The sequence below is a fragment of the Saimiri boliviensis genome, chromosome 11, assembly GCF_048565385.1.
Source record: "Saimiri boliviensis isolate mSaiBol1 chromosome 11, mSaiBol1.pri, whole genome shotgun sequence".
Taxonomy (NCBI): Eukaryota; Metazoa; Chordata; class Mammalia; order Primates; family Cebidae; genus Saimiri; species Saimiri boliviensis.
In genome coordinates, this window is record NC_133459.1 from 113,318,563 (window position 1) to 113,334,655 (window position 16,093).

The window sequence follows — 16,093 nt, forward strand, 5'->3', positions numbered from 1 at the left end:
TATTCTCAGTCTGGGGTACAAAGTTTGAGAAACACTGTTCTATAAGACCTACAGGTTTACTTTCATGAATAAATGTTGTATCTGTTCACAGTGATAACTTTTTTTTTTTTTTTTTGAGATGGAGTCTTGTTGTCACTCAGGCTGGAGTGCAATGGCACAATCTCAGTTCACAGCAACCTCTGCCTCTGGTTTCAGGCAATGCTCCTGCCTCAATATCCCAAGTAGCTGGGATTACAGATGCACGTCACCACAACTGGCTAATTTTTGTTAATTTTCTTTAGTAGAAATGGGGTTTCACCAAATTAGCCAGGCTGTTCTTGAACTTCTGACCTCATGATCTGCCTGCCTTGGCCTCCCAAAGTGCTGGGATTACAGGTGTGAGCGACCTCACCTAGCCAGTGATAACTACTTTAACATCAACCATTTTCTTCAAAAAGTCTGCTTTGTCTTTCTTTTAAAAACTTCATGTTGAGAATGGCTGTTATTCAATCTGAAATAAAAGAAAAGCTCAAAAATAAATACTCTTTGTATACAGTATCTCTAATTTTTAGAATGTAGACATGATCATGAAAAATTACTTCTAGCAATGTTTCTAAATGTGATCTACCCCTTAATAAATTAACTACACTTCCTAGCATGACAAAATGATCATTATAATGATGTCTCAATTTATAATCTCAAGGATTTTTGATTACCGTGTTCTTTGAAACAGAATATGTGAATGACTAATAGTCTGCCAGGTTTGTGATTATGTATTTAGATGTCAGATTTTAAACTCATTACAAAACACTCAGTCTCCTTTCTTTGAACAAATTACATTTTCTGAGACACTGTGACATCCAGCATTAAAAGAAACAGAAAAGCCAGATATAAATGTTAGTCTTAAAAGATTACTGTGTAAAATAAGTCAATTAAAATTTACAGTACTGATTCTAAAGTAATTAAATTCAGTCAAGTAGCTAATTCTAAAAATCATACAAGGTAAAGGGAAGCCCCGACTACAAATATTTAGCAGAAGAGTATCACCTTATATTTGTGTTCTTACAAAATCTTTGAAATAATCTATCATTTATTGCATTTTGAACAAGTACCATTTGAGGAAGACTCAGCAGGAAATTAATCCTACCACTACTATTTTGTTGAAGTCATCTGATTAAATAATCAGAGGAATAGAAACACAGAAAAGATTTAGTTATTATTCTAAAAGGCATGACCTCACTCAGGCCATACTGGATGTCACTGTAAACAATGTTTAAAAACTGTAACTCACCTACTTTTAACCTATTTTTGAGTATACTTAAAAAGTCCAGTTATAAAAAGCAAAAGAAAGTGGAAACTCAGATCAAAATATTCACCAAATGCATGAAGAAAATAGTGTCTTCATGTCCTACAAATGGATACTTTGAAATTGAGATTCTTTTAAAAGATATTAAAACTGCTTTGCCAAAAACTGACCTGTTTAACATACGTGAATAAAGTTAAAGGCTCAGCTCATCTAAAATACGCACATTAATATCCTAACTATGCATTTTACAAGAATTACTATACATCCTAATAGAAAGAATGCAGGCAAGCAATTTAGAGAATTGTGACTATCAAATAAGCATTTTAAAATTGCAAACTAGATCATAGCAAATTAAATAATAGATATTTTCCTATCGAATTAACAATCTTGTGAAATTAAAAAATAATATGCTGATAGGGGAAAAAGTAGGACATCCCGCCTCATATATAATTCATGTTAGTTTATGTTAATATCACTTTTATATAAAGAAATTTGCAAATAATGTAAATAGGCTTTAACATTTTTATTTCACCCAATAATTCTAAGAAATCTAGTCTAAGAAAATAATTTGAGAGGAGGCCAGGCACGGTAGCTCATGTATGTAATTCCAGCACTTTGAGAAGCCGAGGTGGGTGGATCACAAGGTCTAGAGATCAAGACCATCCTGGCCAACATGGTGAAACCCTGTCTCTACTAAAAAAAAAAAATCAGCTGAGCATGCTAATGCACGCCTGCGGCAGGAGAATCACTTTAACCCGGGGGATGGAGGTTGCAGTGAGCCAAGATCGCGCCATTGAACTCCAACCTGAAGACACAGCAAGGCTCCATCCATTTAAAAAAAAAAAAAAAAAAAGGAAAAGAAAATAATTTGAGAGGCAAAAAAAGTAGAAGTATGGAATAGCCTACATGTCCACTTTCAAAAGTACGATATATCTATTAGCATGTTATGCAAGTATTAAAACTATCCTTTAAAACAAATTCTGAGTAAAATGTCAATTGCAACAAAAGACAGTGCGAATCTTCAAATACAGAGCAATTTTAATTTTGTAAATAAACATGTATTTACATAAAATATGAAAATAAATGGTTATCTCTTGTGAATTATCAAAACTAGGGTCCATTATCTGATATTTAAAAGCTTTAACTCACCTACTTTTAACCTATTTTTGAGTATACTTAAAAAGTCCAGTTATAACAAGATGCAAAACATTCAAATAGGTAAAACATGAAGTCATTTAGGAAAGACTAAACATTTTTTTCCTTTCTTCTATGAGGCAGACATGCAGAAACAAAAATGCATTACAGTAAAAAATTCAAGACAGAAGTGAAAAAAGACATTAGACAATTTTTTTTTTTTTTGTTACGAAGCAATTTAATTTACATGCTCTTAGTGTAAAAATGTAGAACACTTAAAAAATGAACAAAAGCAGCCAGGCCTGGTGGCTCATGCCTGTAATCCTAGTACTTTGGGAGGCTGGGGTGGGCAGATCACCTAAGGCCAGACCAGCCTGGCCAAGATAGTGAAACTTCATCTCTACTAAAAAATACAAAAATTAGCTAGATGTGGTGGCATACACCTGTAATACTTGGGAGGCTGATGTGGGAGAATCACTTGAACCCAAAAGGCAGAAGTTGCAGTGAGCCAAGATTACACCATTGCATTCCAGCCTGGGCGACAGAGCAAGACTTCGTCTCAAAAAATAACAACAAAAGCATAGAGTAAGACAGAAGCTAGTTACGCTAGGGGTTCATAATCTTTATTTAAAATGACTTTATTATTGTTTTACAAGTTTCACCAAGGTCCGAAGATCACAAGGAAAATGGTGATGAATTCCCTAGAGGAATACAGGTGATTTCTAACCATGTCTCCCATCCACGATCCAAGCACATCTAAATATATTCAGATGGACAAATACACATAGCTCAGTAGGGTCCAAAGAAGTGGATTGTTGTAATCCATTGTTTATGCTAGCTGGAGTTTCTTGGTATTTTACTTTTAAATTGTTTCTTTAATGAGTTGCATATGAATTTTTCAACTTCTTAGAAACTATGTGTAAAATCTTGATGACACCACCTATTTTAATAAAGTAATGTATCTACCAAGTACCTAGCTGAATGCCTATGACCTAGAAGCTACTCAATAAATTCTGATTCTTTTCTATAACAACTTCAATCAGTAAAGAGTTTAATAATCTATAGTAATAATTATAAGCAAGGACCGTGTCTCACTGTTTCACTCTTGACTTTGCCTTTAAAAACTACACATTGTGAAATACTCAATTGTATTAACTTGAAAGAAAAATTAAGGGAATTAAGAATTAAGCTAGCAACACACAGAGATTCTGTCAGGAAAAAGTATAAGTGACTTAAAGCATCTACTACAGTCATAATAACACAATAAACACTATGACTTGTGCTAGACATACCAGAAAATTCGAATAAAGGGTCGGATTTATTTGAAGTTACTGGAATTAACACATACTGTAGTTAATTCTGATTAGTTACCAGAATCAAGTATCAACTGCCTTAGAGTATCTCTCTCTACATATATACCACTTACCGATTTCAGGTTCACAAACTGATGGCATGATTGTTATCTATTGGGAAGAAGTAAATATTTCCAAGAACTACATTATACTACTTTTTCTTTTTGAAATGATAGACATAAGCTAAGCTTTAAGAGCTTGTCAACTATCAATTATGAGTTCCATATGTATAAAAATCATGACTTAAAGATAATCTTATAAAAACTAGAATACATCAAATAAAAGGAAACTATAAAATTCCATCTTAACTTATAAATCATTATTCATTTTACTTACAAAAGATTTTCCTTTATTTTTTTCTTCATCGTGATTCCACTCTATCAACTATAAGTTGCATATGTTTGCACTGCATTTTTATTAGGTGGCTCAAATCCATTGTGGTACAAAGTAAAATATAAATGATTAAGATAAAATGCAAGGAAATAGCAAAATTAATTTTACAGAAAATTTATTCTAGTTTAAAATGTTTTTTTAAAAAGGGCACTTTAATATGCTTCAAAAAAAAAATTCCCTATGCCTCCATCCATTTTGTATGTTTTATATTTTAACATTTCACTGTTTCCATGCAATAATGAGTTAAAACAATCAAATCAGCACTGAAAAACACACACAAGAACTTCAGGTCTAGACTTAGACATAATGACATAAAGTTTAAAGTGTAAACATGGCATTAAGAATTCAACAGTAATTCTTCATTAAAGCTTTTCTTCTTTTGTTCTGGGAAAGCGGCACATGGAAGAAAAGGTGAATAAAAGGAACAAAACTAACAATTTTAATTACACTTATGAAGAACACTTTGGGTTTTTCTTAACAGTATTCATACGCCTGTCTCACTTGAGAAAAATAAAACTCATGAAACCAAACACAATTTGGTAAGGTCCAAAATGGGGTGATTCATTATACTTACTGGTATTTTTCCATTTGGCAAAATGGGAGAAAAGTGGTTAAGACAATAAGAATCATACCTAAGAGGGATGTCTCCTTGGCAAATGCTGCAGCAATAGCTGGGTCCAATGCAGGTTGTCCATCCCCAGAGGGAAGATCAGGTCGAGTATAATCCCTACTTTTATCATTGTTGTATTTTACATTCAAATTCACAAGTTTAGAAAAATCAATCCTTAGGGTACAGCAGGCATTATAAATATTCTGACCATCTAGGGCCTGTAAAAGTGAATGAAGTATATCAGCAATCTTAAAGGATAAAAATTAGTGAAAGTATAATTTTAATAATAAAACTCAAGAACAAAAAGTCAAACTTAAAAGCCACCAGGAAAAGGGTTACAATTTCCTATATCTTATTTTGTTGTTTGGCTGTGCATGTATTAGTTTCCATCAAATATTATCTTCCTTAAATAGAAAATGCTACTTCAATCTAAAATACAACCAGCTAAGCATCCATGCTAATACTTTTAATTTTTTTAAATTGCAAATAAGTTAATTTTTAAAATTAATAAGGGTCACAAACAGGAAGTTCTACTGAAGTAGTACCATATTACTTTGCTCAATAAGGTTAATTTTATTATACATATATTTATTGCTGGATGGCAGTACTTATATGAATCAGTACAGTTTTATGAAGTAACTGCTATTTGATGCTACACTGTACAAGGTTGCTTCAAACCAAATTATCCTAACACATAATAGCAATTCCTATAAAATGAGGTAAACGAGAAAAAAGCTAGTATTTTCCTTAACCTGAAATGTTCAACCCCAATCAGATTATCTTGATGAAATTAGCAAATCCAATGTCATTCCAGAAAAGTTTTGAAATTGGTGAGTGCCAGGTCTAGAATTAATTAAAAGCCTAGACTCTATTAGGTTATCTGAAGCAAGTTTTTTAACCTCTCTGAATCTCAATTTCTCAATCTGGAAAACGGGAATGATGACAACAGCTGTCATGCTTCTTCATAGGGTTATTATGAAGAGTAAATTAAAGATCACATATGTGAAAATACATCATGAATTTTAAAGGACTATGTCACTGCTATCATTATCTTGTATTTTTCTGCTCCTATATAATCATCATTTATAGTTCAGCTGGCTATAAGCTGTTAACAAACTAAAGAACAGGGGAACATACTGTTAAGTTTTCATTAGAAGAATGAACATGTCCTGTAATGGTGACAGTAAACCTCCACAGCTTAAGTATATAAAGTTTTAATTCAAATATTCTCACCTCTGGGACTATAAAACCTTTCCTCTTAATACACGAAATTTTTATGTGACTAATTAACCTAGCTAAAAACTAACCTAGAAAATAATTCAGCACAGGTTCATCCACTTAAATACAGCACTGATAAAAACTCAAAGGGACTTCATACACATCAGGATTTGAATTACATTCAGGTTAGGCAAAGTACCAATCATCACACAGAAGTGGAAGCCATGTTATCAACTTTATCAGCCAGAATAACATAACTATTAATTTAATACCCTGCTGTAAAGGCAAACAAAGCACAGAAAATAGGTATTCATTTACTAATGTAGCATTCCTATAGGGAAAATGTGAGGTAAGTAGTAGAACTGATGTTTCTACACAATAGATGAATATCAAGATGAGTAGCAAAATTCACTCTTAGGTGACTACTTCACTATTATCAAAGAGAAAATGATACCTTATGAGAAAAGACCTGGCTTTGAGTCACAGTATCTAGGTTAATGCTAAAAGTACTAATACAAAATTACTAAACCCACACTAAGTTTCTTAGGAGCTGAATTATTTCCCAGCAATACTGAGATTGACCGCCAAATTATCTAATGAATATGCCAATTGTTAGAAAGTCCTCCAAGAAGCTTTGAAAATTTCCCTTTGCATATTTAAAAAAAAAAACTTTATGTAGGTGGAAGATACACAAGTATATGTAAGGTATAAGAGCTAGAGAAATAAGCAAATAAGATGTAAATTAATCATCATTTAGCAAAAGAGGAAAGAAACAGCTGAGAGTGCATGAGAACAGAAATCTAGGTATAATAGTTGGCTAAAGCTGGTGACCATAAATAAGAAGGAGTAAATCAAATTCAAAAAATATATGCAAGTTCACGTCAAGCTCATGTATTTGCAAAATTCCAAGAAACAGCAGTAGCACACAAACCAGTCCTGTGATTCAGCAATCAGGAATGCAGTGACCTTGTTGGAGCAAAGATTTCTGACAATAAAAGCTCAAAACACTTTGCAGAACGCAGAAAGACCTTCTAAATGTGCCTACTCACAGTTAAAGTTTAAACAGTAAGCAAAAACCTTCAGAAAAAAAATTTCATGTAAATTTACAATTTATGGCTAAAACATGAAAATCAAAACACAGGAAAGATTAGGCACAGAAATCATAAGTAAACCAACACAATGCAACACCGCATATGGACTTTAGAAAACATGAAAAGCCATAATAAAACAATTTCCATTTTTCTCAATGTTTGCTTTTTTGAAGAGATTGTTGGGGATCAGATTTAACACATGCTGAGAGAAACCGTAACTTCGAAGTTCTTTAAATATCTACTTTTTAATTTTTGGCAAGTCATGAAAAATGATCAAAATCAACAACACAAAATTAAGCTTATACTACTAATACAGTGCTTTAGACTAATTATTTACCAATATCAAATAACCTGACCCTAGTAGATTATGCAGGATTTTCCTAAAGCATCTTAAAATCATTGATTTCATCATAAAGCCTCCATTAATATGAATGTAAAATATATAGACTATAAATTAAACATACTCAAGGAAAATCTTTGCCCAAGAAAATAGAAAAGGATAATTCCATTAGGTGTCTCAAAGAATCTGCATAAAACAATGTGTACTCTGTGAGAAGAAAATGAATAACATAATCTTACTGCTGCAAATACTTCACCTCATATTTATTTTTATTATGTTAGTAATGAAATACAATCTCCTAGAAGAAATAAATAATAAAAAACAACCCACTTATATGTTAAAATAAAATGATCATATAAACAGGACTTCCAAAAGACACAGTATCAATGTCCAGTGTCAACTAAATATATTCCTAATAAAGACATGTTTCTGAAAAGCGGTTTCTATTAACAAAAACCAAAAACAACAATTTCCTACTCATGGGTGTTGTAATTTAAGGACTACATAAAATAATTTTTAAATTCCAAGTGAAAAGGAGATTACACTGTGTCTTATTATACTATTAAAAAGACTGGTATTTTCATGTATCAAGTAATTACATTCCTCAACACTGTAAAAGCTGAATTAGAATGCCAAGAGAAGCCACATCCTTGCCTATTACTTTCCAAAAAATAAACAAGATTTTCTCAAAGGTATTAAGGTGTTTAATATATATGGGGATCACATAAAATACTTTTTATTGATAATTAGGGTTCTCACTATGATTTCTGTTATCACCATAAATGTCAATGCTTAATAAATATAGCAGAGAACAAAGCAGATATGATACTTAGAACTTACAGTCCAACAGAAAATATACACATTTAACAAATTATAAATTTTATGTGTGGTACTGAGAACTAAGGAAGGGATCTAATCTAGTCTTACAGAAGACTTTTCTCAAGAACTAACTTCTAAACTGATACATGAAAGACGAAGATGAGCAGAAGTTGGGCATAAAGAGATGAAGAGAAAAAATTGTATTAGCAAATGGAACAGCAATCTGTAAGATCGAGACATCAGAGACTTTACAAGACATCAGAGAAAATACGGTTTATGGAAGCTATTTAAAGAAGTCCAATACAGCTAAAACGGCATGAGAAGAGACTAAAAAGGCAAGCTGAGGACTGATTTCGAGTCTTGTAAGCCATGATAAGGACTGTGGACTTTATCGCAAGGACAAAAAAAGTAACTAAAGGGCATTGCGATTGAAAGCAATATGACTTGGAAGTTGAGATCATTCTTGGGCCTCTGTGGAAAAACAATGGAGGTAGAGGAAGATGTCAAAATGGTGAGTTCAGTCAGAAGGCCAGTGAAGTAGAGCTATGAAAGTGAATGATGACTACATCAGTGCTACTAAAATCATGACGCATGGTCCAGCAATCAAGGTTACTCTGCATGAATGTAAGAAGTTTGTGTCAAAATTTATGTCAATATTGACATTAAGCATACTATTGCTAGAAGTATGCTGATTTCAGTTTGACACATAATCCTACCTTGAGAGGCCAGCATCTTGAGTAACACTGGCTTAGACGGGAATGGTAACAAAAGAGTTAAGTGGAAAAAAAGGCCAGATTCAACAAAAACTTGGGAGGTATAATCAATACAATCTGAAGACAGATGGAGGGAAGGGGAAAAATATGTTTTTGGCTTGTTAATGAGACTGAAGTTGGTATCTTGCACTTTACTAACACAGGGGACACCAAAAACAGGAGTTGGACTGAACACACTAAGTTTGAAGATACTCATTAGTCTGCCAGGTTCCTAGTGTGGGTCTCTTAGGAGAGGTCTGAGCTAGAAAATGTGATGTGAACACTGAATGACAGAGGTTTAACTGACCTGTGAGAGCAGGTGAGGCCTCCCAGGCAGAAGGGGAGAATCTGACAAGGAAGAAACAGCCAGAGAGGTAGGGTAAATCTAGGTGAGAAGTATCAGAGACCAGGAGGAGAAAGAATTTTAAGACAATGGTACATAGCACCAATTATTATCTAAATATTAAGTAAGGTAAGGACTGAATCACATCAATGGCATTTAGCTACTCTAAGAATCACTGGTGACACTGGGAAGAGCAATTTGTGCTAAACCAAATTATAATAAGCAGAGAAATGAGGAGATAATAAACAACAAAGACAGCCTATTTAAGAAGTCTGGTTATGAGTGAAAAGGGAGAAGAGAGGCAGGGTGATATAAAGTATGTAGAGTTATAGATGGATGGATTCCAAGTTGAGGGTAAATTCATTTAAAATGAGAGAGGCTGAGAATGCTTGAAACTGGTGAAAAGTGGCCAATATAAAGAGAAATAAATGAGAAAGAGGGGATGACTGATAGTGCAGTCTCCTGAAAGGCAGAAGACGCTAGGCTTTGGTGTTTACTGGTCTTAGACAACTAAACATGTATGCCTTTTATTAGAAGAGAAAGACAAGTGTGAGTATTAGCAGATTTTGCAAGAAAAGCTGATGAAGGTTTCATGTGATTTTTCTACTTCAAGTGAGTGAGTGAGGAGAGATACGGTAGAAGGGAAAATTTCTATCTGATACAGGCATTATGAAAAACAAAAACATGCTGACTGAAGAAATGTGAAGAGATTTTTAAAGTAGAGGGCTTATTTGTAGTTGATGCTGATGGATTTAAACTGGTACCAACTGTCAGATTATATAATATTATGTGATATTCTCTAGGTAGAGCCCAGATGCAGGCATGTAAAATGACCATTACTCTAGTTATCAAAAATGTAAATTTTACCAAAGGGTCTAGATTACAAGGTAACAGGGCAAAACAAGTTTAGGAAACAAATTTCTTTCTCCTTCTCTAATAAGTGAAGTGTGAGTTCTGATACCAAATAAATACTTAATAAAACAATGATCTACTTTCTTAGAATTGTAACTGAAGATGTTTGTAAAAAAGACCTGAGTATATATTTGTGGACAAACATCAATATTATAGTTGGATGCTTATTATCTGTTCACAGAAGATTATAGGAAAATTTCAAAATTTCAGTTGACATAATTGAGGTACTATCTTTTATGATGAGATTAAATGTAACTATGTATTACTTCAGACAAGATACACATACAGACTATTTTCCCCATAAGAATTATAGCCCAAATACAGTACAATTCCCAGTCATATTTCATTTAATTGGTCCTTTAACAAATACTTTCCCTCAGGGTCAGAAGAGCAAGGAAAATATTCCACATCAAGAAAAATGTACACTATATTTAAATGTCTGAAGTTGGGAAAAATGCCACAGAAACCATGACTTCTAGATTGTCTCCTACTGATAAAACCTCATACTACATTGATTTTGGTAAGCCAGCCTGTGTGAAGAGGGATACTTATTTTTGGAAAAAAAGAATTCTGATTGTTAACCTATGCCTGAAAAGGAAAGTCTAGTAAGACTAGACTATACCTGAGAGCCAGTAAGGAGCAGCATACTGGAGAGAAAGGGTATTGTAAGGAAGACTGAAAAAATGTCGACCTTACAGGTAATATTCATTTTAAGTAATGCACCTCTTTAAATGTAAGCATCCCATTGCAACACAGGAAAAACCCCTCTTTTGTAGACAATACAGAGTAGTGGTCAGAAAAAAATGACTATAGCACTTAGTAAACTACTACAATTACGCTACTATTAATTACTTGTACAGCCTTTCTGCTACCTAAAACTAATTCTGTTCCCAAAATGACCTTGTGAGGATGGAAATGCAATGAAACAATTATTAAAAATGGTCTGGGCTCCACAGAAGTGATCTTGATCTGGAGGAGGCATCTGAGTATTACAGACAATAATTAGTCTGAAAGTAAAACAAAGAATGAAAGGAAGAAAACCAGTTAAGACAAACCCAGGAGGTGGAGGTTGCAGTGAGTCAAGATTGCACCACTGCACTCCAGCCTGGGTGACAGAGCAAGATTCTGTAACAAAAAAAAAAAAAAAAAAGAAAAGAAAAGAAAGAAAATAGTTCAAACAACTAAAAATTTAGCTGGGTGCAGTGGCTCACGCCTGTAATCCCAGCACTTTGGAAGGCTGACATAAGCGGATCACCTGAGGTCGGGAGTTCCGAGACCAGCCTGACCAACATGGAGAAACCCCGTCTCTTTTTATTAAAAAAAAAAAAAAAAAAGAAAGAAAGAAAAAGAAAGAAAAGAAAACCAGTTAAGATAAAGGTAAGCTTATTAAATGGTTTCATAATAATGTCTTAATAATGGAATAGTATTAATAGTGAGATACTATGGCACAAAAAGTTAGAGAGATAAAGCAAAAGCAGATTTAAGACATACAAACAGAAGATTATGATACTTGGAAGCAAAGATGTGGTATGCCATTTTTAGTGGCAGCCCTGACGGGAAATTTTACATGTCTTAATAACCTCATATCCTCCATATGACAATGACAAAAAAAGACAAATGATATGAATAAAAAGTTGACTAGAAACATATTCATAATTTCTTTTTAAAAAAAGACATTAAGAGAATACAGAGTTTTAAATAAACTGAGAACATATCATAGCATTTGAGCCACATTTGTATTGATGTATTTCAGTGAAATGGTCTTGAAAACTAATTACTTTGAAACTCCCACTAAAAGCCACTTCAAATCTTATGCAGATGTGCACCCACAATGTAGTCCTGTTTTTCTTAAAAGCACAAACTTTAGTCCTTAAATTTAAAACAGAAACATGAAATAAAAGAAGCCTACATTATGATTAACTATAACTATGATTTTCCTAAAAATAAACATTTCTTTTTTATGACAAATATTAAGGTTTCTTAATATTTTAATGCCATCAATTACTACTCTCTATAATGCTACAAGGTATCATTAAGTATATATACACATATATATTTTACATATACATCTCAATGAAAAAAACATCATTAGCTCAAAAGAAAGACTTACTAGTTTTGCTTGTTGAGCATTTACTGGATCACCATACTGGAGCAAAGCTTGAAACTGGTTATTTTTTGTAAATGTGATTATCTTCAGTACAGCACCAAACTTAGAAAATATCTGTTAAAACATTAAAATCAAAACATTATTTACTGAGTATATTATTATTTATCTAATTTATAGGTAATTACGCAGATTAAACTTACTTGGTGAAGAACATCAAGTGTTACAGGGTAGTACATGTTGTCAATAATTATTCTAAGTACTGGACTCTGGGCTGGAGTCACTGCACTCTCACTAACTGTGGTGCCACTAAGAGGAGTATTTGCTGTCTGGACAGCTGTCACAGCTTGAAGAACTGCTTGAGCACGCTGGAAATTAAGATTAAGTTGTTTAGAAACACATCTATTAATGTCACATACTCTGCTACCTGCTACACTACTAGTTCACTTTGTTCCTAGAACTTACACCGATTAAACAAAATTTAATGTCCACTCAACAATTATTTTTAAGCACCTGGTATTACGAGTATATGACCCAGGTATTAGCTGTTTAATGTATCAAATATTCTACTAGTATTTCATTCAAAAAAAGTATCCAGGCTTTGGGATCAATGTTGAACAAGGAAAAAGACAGGATATGTAATTCATTCTCAAAAGAACAAGACAGAGTTTTACAGACACCTCTATGCTCAGAAAATGTTTTAAACAGAAATTTAGAGAGTAACACTTTAATCACTCCATATAACAGATACATCGTAAATCTCAACAAGAGGGTTACTAAATTATCCAAAATAATTCCCAGAAAGCTTATAATTTCTAATACAACACTAAAATAGGAGCAATTAGATTATAAATTTTTCATACTACACTTAACTTCTGAGACTAAAATTTTTAGAATAGAAACTGATGTGTACTCCAGTCCAAAAACACAAAATTTTCAGGTAAACTTTAAGTTATAATATGAAGGCTATTTCTCATGTGTTTTATGGTATCACATACACCACCAATTATAAAATGCATTATTATTTTATGTACAACTAATAAGATGTTACCAACTCAAATAGACTATTGTAGGACACATCAAATTTTTTATTTTAAAATGTGAAAAAATATACCCATAAAATTGAATAAACACAGTATTTGTAGAAAAATCTGTCGATCAAATAATATGTTAAATGCTCCAAAAGACTGCCTTTATTACTATTATCCCTTTCCTATTATTATTATGACAGATTCTATGATAAGGAAATAATTTCTTTTTACCTTATCTGTGGCCAAAAAACATACAAAGGCAAATAGTTCTAAAATATACCAATGACAAGTACCACAAATACCTACACATAGCTTTACAAAGTTTGAAAAATCTATATTAACAGGCTAATGAAAGGAAAAGAAAATACAGAAGAATTAGGACACTTCGGAGAAAAAACAAGAACAGTCACTTTACTAAAATATTATAAAATCACAGATCACATGGCTTGAGAATGAAAGAGTCCACATACATATCTAAAGAATCATTTAAATGCCACTTAATAATTTTATGTATAAATGTACATATTAGCCAAAATGACTTAATTAAAACCCAACAATTTAAAATATGATATTGTTTATTTTAGTAGACATCTTGGTATTACTGAAAAATAACTGTAAATTGGTAAAATCAGATTTAGAGAGCAATATCTATTCAAATGTTTAAACATATTTAAATATTTTAAATAGCTCATTACAGTATTATCTTCATTAGTGAACATGTTCTTACCACATTTATCTATAATAACAAGTATAAGACTACCACAACTTAGAAAAACACTAACATCTGCTGCTTCAATAATAAAATGTGTTTTTAAAAATGGGAATCCATGATAATGATATGACAGTGGTGTAAAAGATTAAAAATTCCCCTGCAACTCTGTCACCCAGTCTACTTAGCCCTACCAACCTCTCACAGTATTATCTTAGGCATCCTTCCAAAGATGCTATCTACATCTGCAAGCATATATGTATTAATCTTATACTTATTCCATACTTTTTCCCAATACTATTTTTATTTTTATTCAATATTCATACTTTTTAATTCAATGCTATTCATACTTTTATTTAATACTATTCACTCTTCTCTATTTTCCTTTTATGGCTGAACTATCATGTTTTCCCACATCAGTAACAAATTACTTCATACATTTCTATATTATTTCATTTTTTAATGAGTTCATATATTTTTTCTATAATTCATGGAGCAGAGTTGGCTTGCCAACCTATATTTTAATAAAACTTCTTATCAAAATATTACACAGAGAGAAAAGGATATAAATCTTACGTGTATAAAACTCCATAAAATACCACAAATTGGGAATCTTTGTGAAATAACAACCCAGATAAAAAAACAGCTATTATCAACCCTCTAAAAGCCATACACATGCTTCCTCCAAGTTACATAAATGGAATCTTATCAGATGTGTTCTAGTTTGGTCTGGCTTCTTTCAATAAATTTATGATGTACACTACCCATGTTTTGCAGGTAGCAAGCAGTAGCTTGCTCATTTTTTCTTTTTAGACGGAGTTTCACTCTTGTTACCTAGGCTAGAGTGCAATGGCGCGATCTCGGCTCACCGCAACCTCCACCTCCTGGGTTCAGGCAATTCTCCTGCCTCAGCCTCCTGAATAGCTGGGATTACAGGCATGCACCATCACGCCCAGCTAATGTTTTATATTTTTAGTAGAGACGGGGTTTCAGCATGTTGACCAGGATAGTCTCGATCTCTTGACCTTGTGATCCACCCACCTCGGCCTCCCAAAGTGCTGGGATTACAGGCTTGAGCCACCGCGCCCGGCCAGCTTGCTCATTTTTATTATCATACAGTATTCCACTAAACGAATACACCACAAGATATTCTGCTGCTGTTGAACATTTGGATCATTTGTAGCTTTAGGCTATTACATACAGTGTTCCATTCACTTTCTAGTACATATCTTTTAACACACCTATGTATATGTTCTCAGGTATGTAACCAGGAGCGAGTTTACTATGTCAAAAATAGATATATGCTCAACTTTAGTAGATATTTCAAGTTTTCAAAAATGGTCCTTTCATCATATATATGAGAGTTAAAGCTTTTCTACATTGTCACCAACATTTTATTACCTATCCTTTTAAATTTGACCACTCTGGTTATGTGCATAGCAGTATCTCATTTGGAGTTAAGGCCTCAATCCAAACTTAATCTACTCTGCTTTTCAAGGGATAGCTTTCAGAAGAAATAGCTAAAGGGAGACCTCAAGATATTTAACACTGGCCATGTGAAATGTGAGGTGGAAGTGTGGGTGCACAAGGCAGGCCAACCCACAATATTCCATGCATGAGAGCAGTGACATAATGGCAGAAATGACTGACATCAGGAGAAAGCATGCAAGGTTACAGGATGCACCATTACTTTTGGGACAGAAGCATAAGCAAATAGCGTGGGAGTAGTCGTAAGACAGAAGACAAAAAGTAGTGATCTCAGAAAGGGCCTTTACCCTAAGCATGAACAGGATCTACTGCATGGGAGGAACTTAGATATGTGCACTTGAGAAAGATATTAACTGGTTGTACTAGAGAGAAAAAAATTCCAAGAGGGAAAAGAAAAAGAAAGCAGTTTATAAAGAGAAATGCTGTAGTAACATAGTCAAGAGATTAGTGTGTTTGAGCAATACAAGTAGCAGAAAAGAGGGAAAAAACTATGCAGATAATTTAAAAGTGTG

At 33.1% G+C, this 16,093-nt stretch overlaps 1 protein-coding gene across 5 annotated transcripts in view; it reads right to left on the bottom strand.

The window, feature by feature from the left end:
• The window catches only part of PTBP2 (polypyrimidine tract binding protein 2), an 89,180-nt gene that overhangs the window by 23,219 nt on the left and 49,868 nt on the right, over positions 1 to 16,093 (bottom strand). For all 5 annotated transcript variants that reach the window (XM_039460859.2, XM_039460862.2, XM_039460860.2 and 2 more), the window contains exons 6-8: positions 12,557 to 12,721; positions 12,360 to 12,470; positions 4,797 to 4,992 (exon numbers count right to left, since the gene is read on the bottom strand). In XM_039460859.2, coding sequence (XP_039316793.1) covers positions 4,797 to 4,992; positions 12,360 to 12,470; positions 12,557 to 12,721 — 472 coding nt within the window. The remainder of the gene's footprint in view (positions 1 to 4,796; positions 4,993 to 12,359; positions 12,471 to 12,556; positions 12,722 to 16,093) is intronic.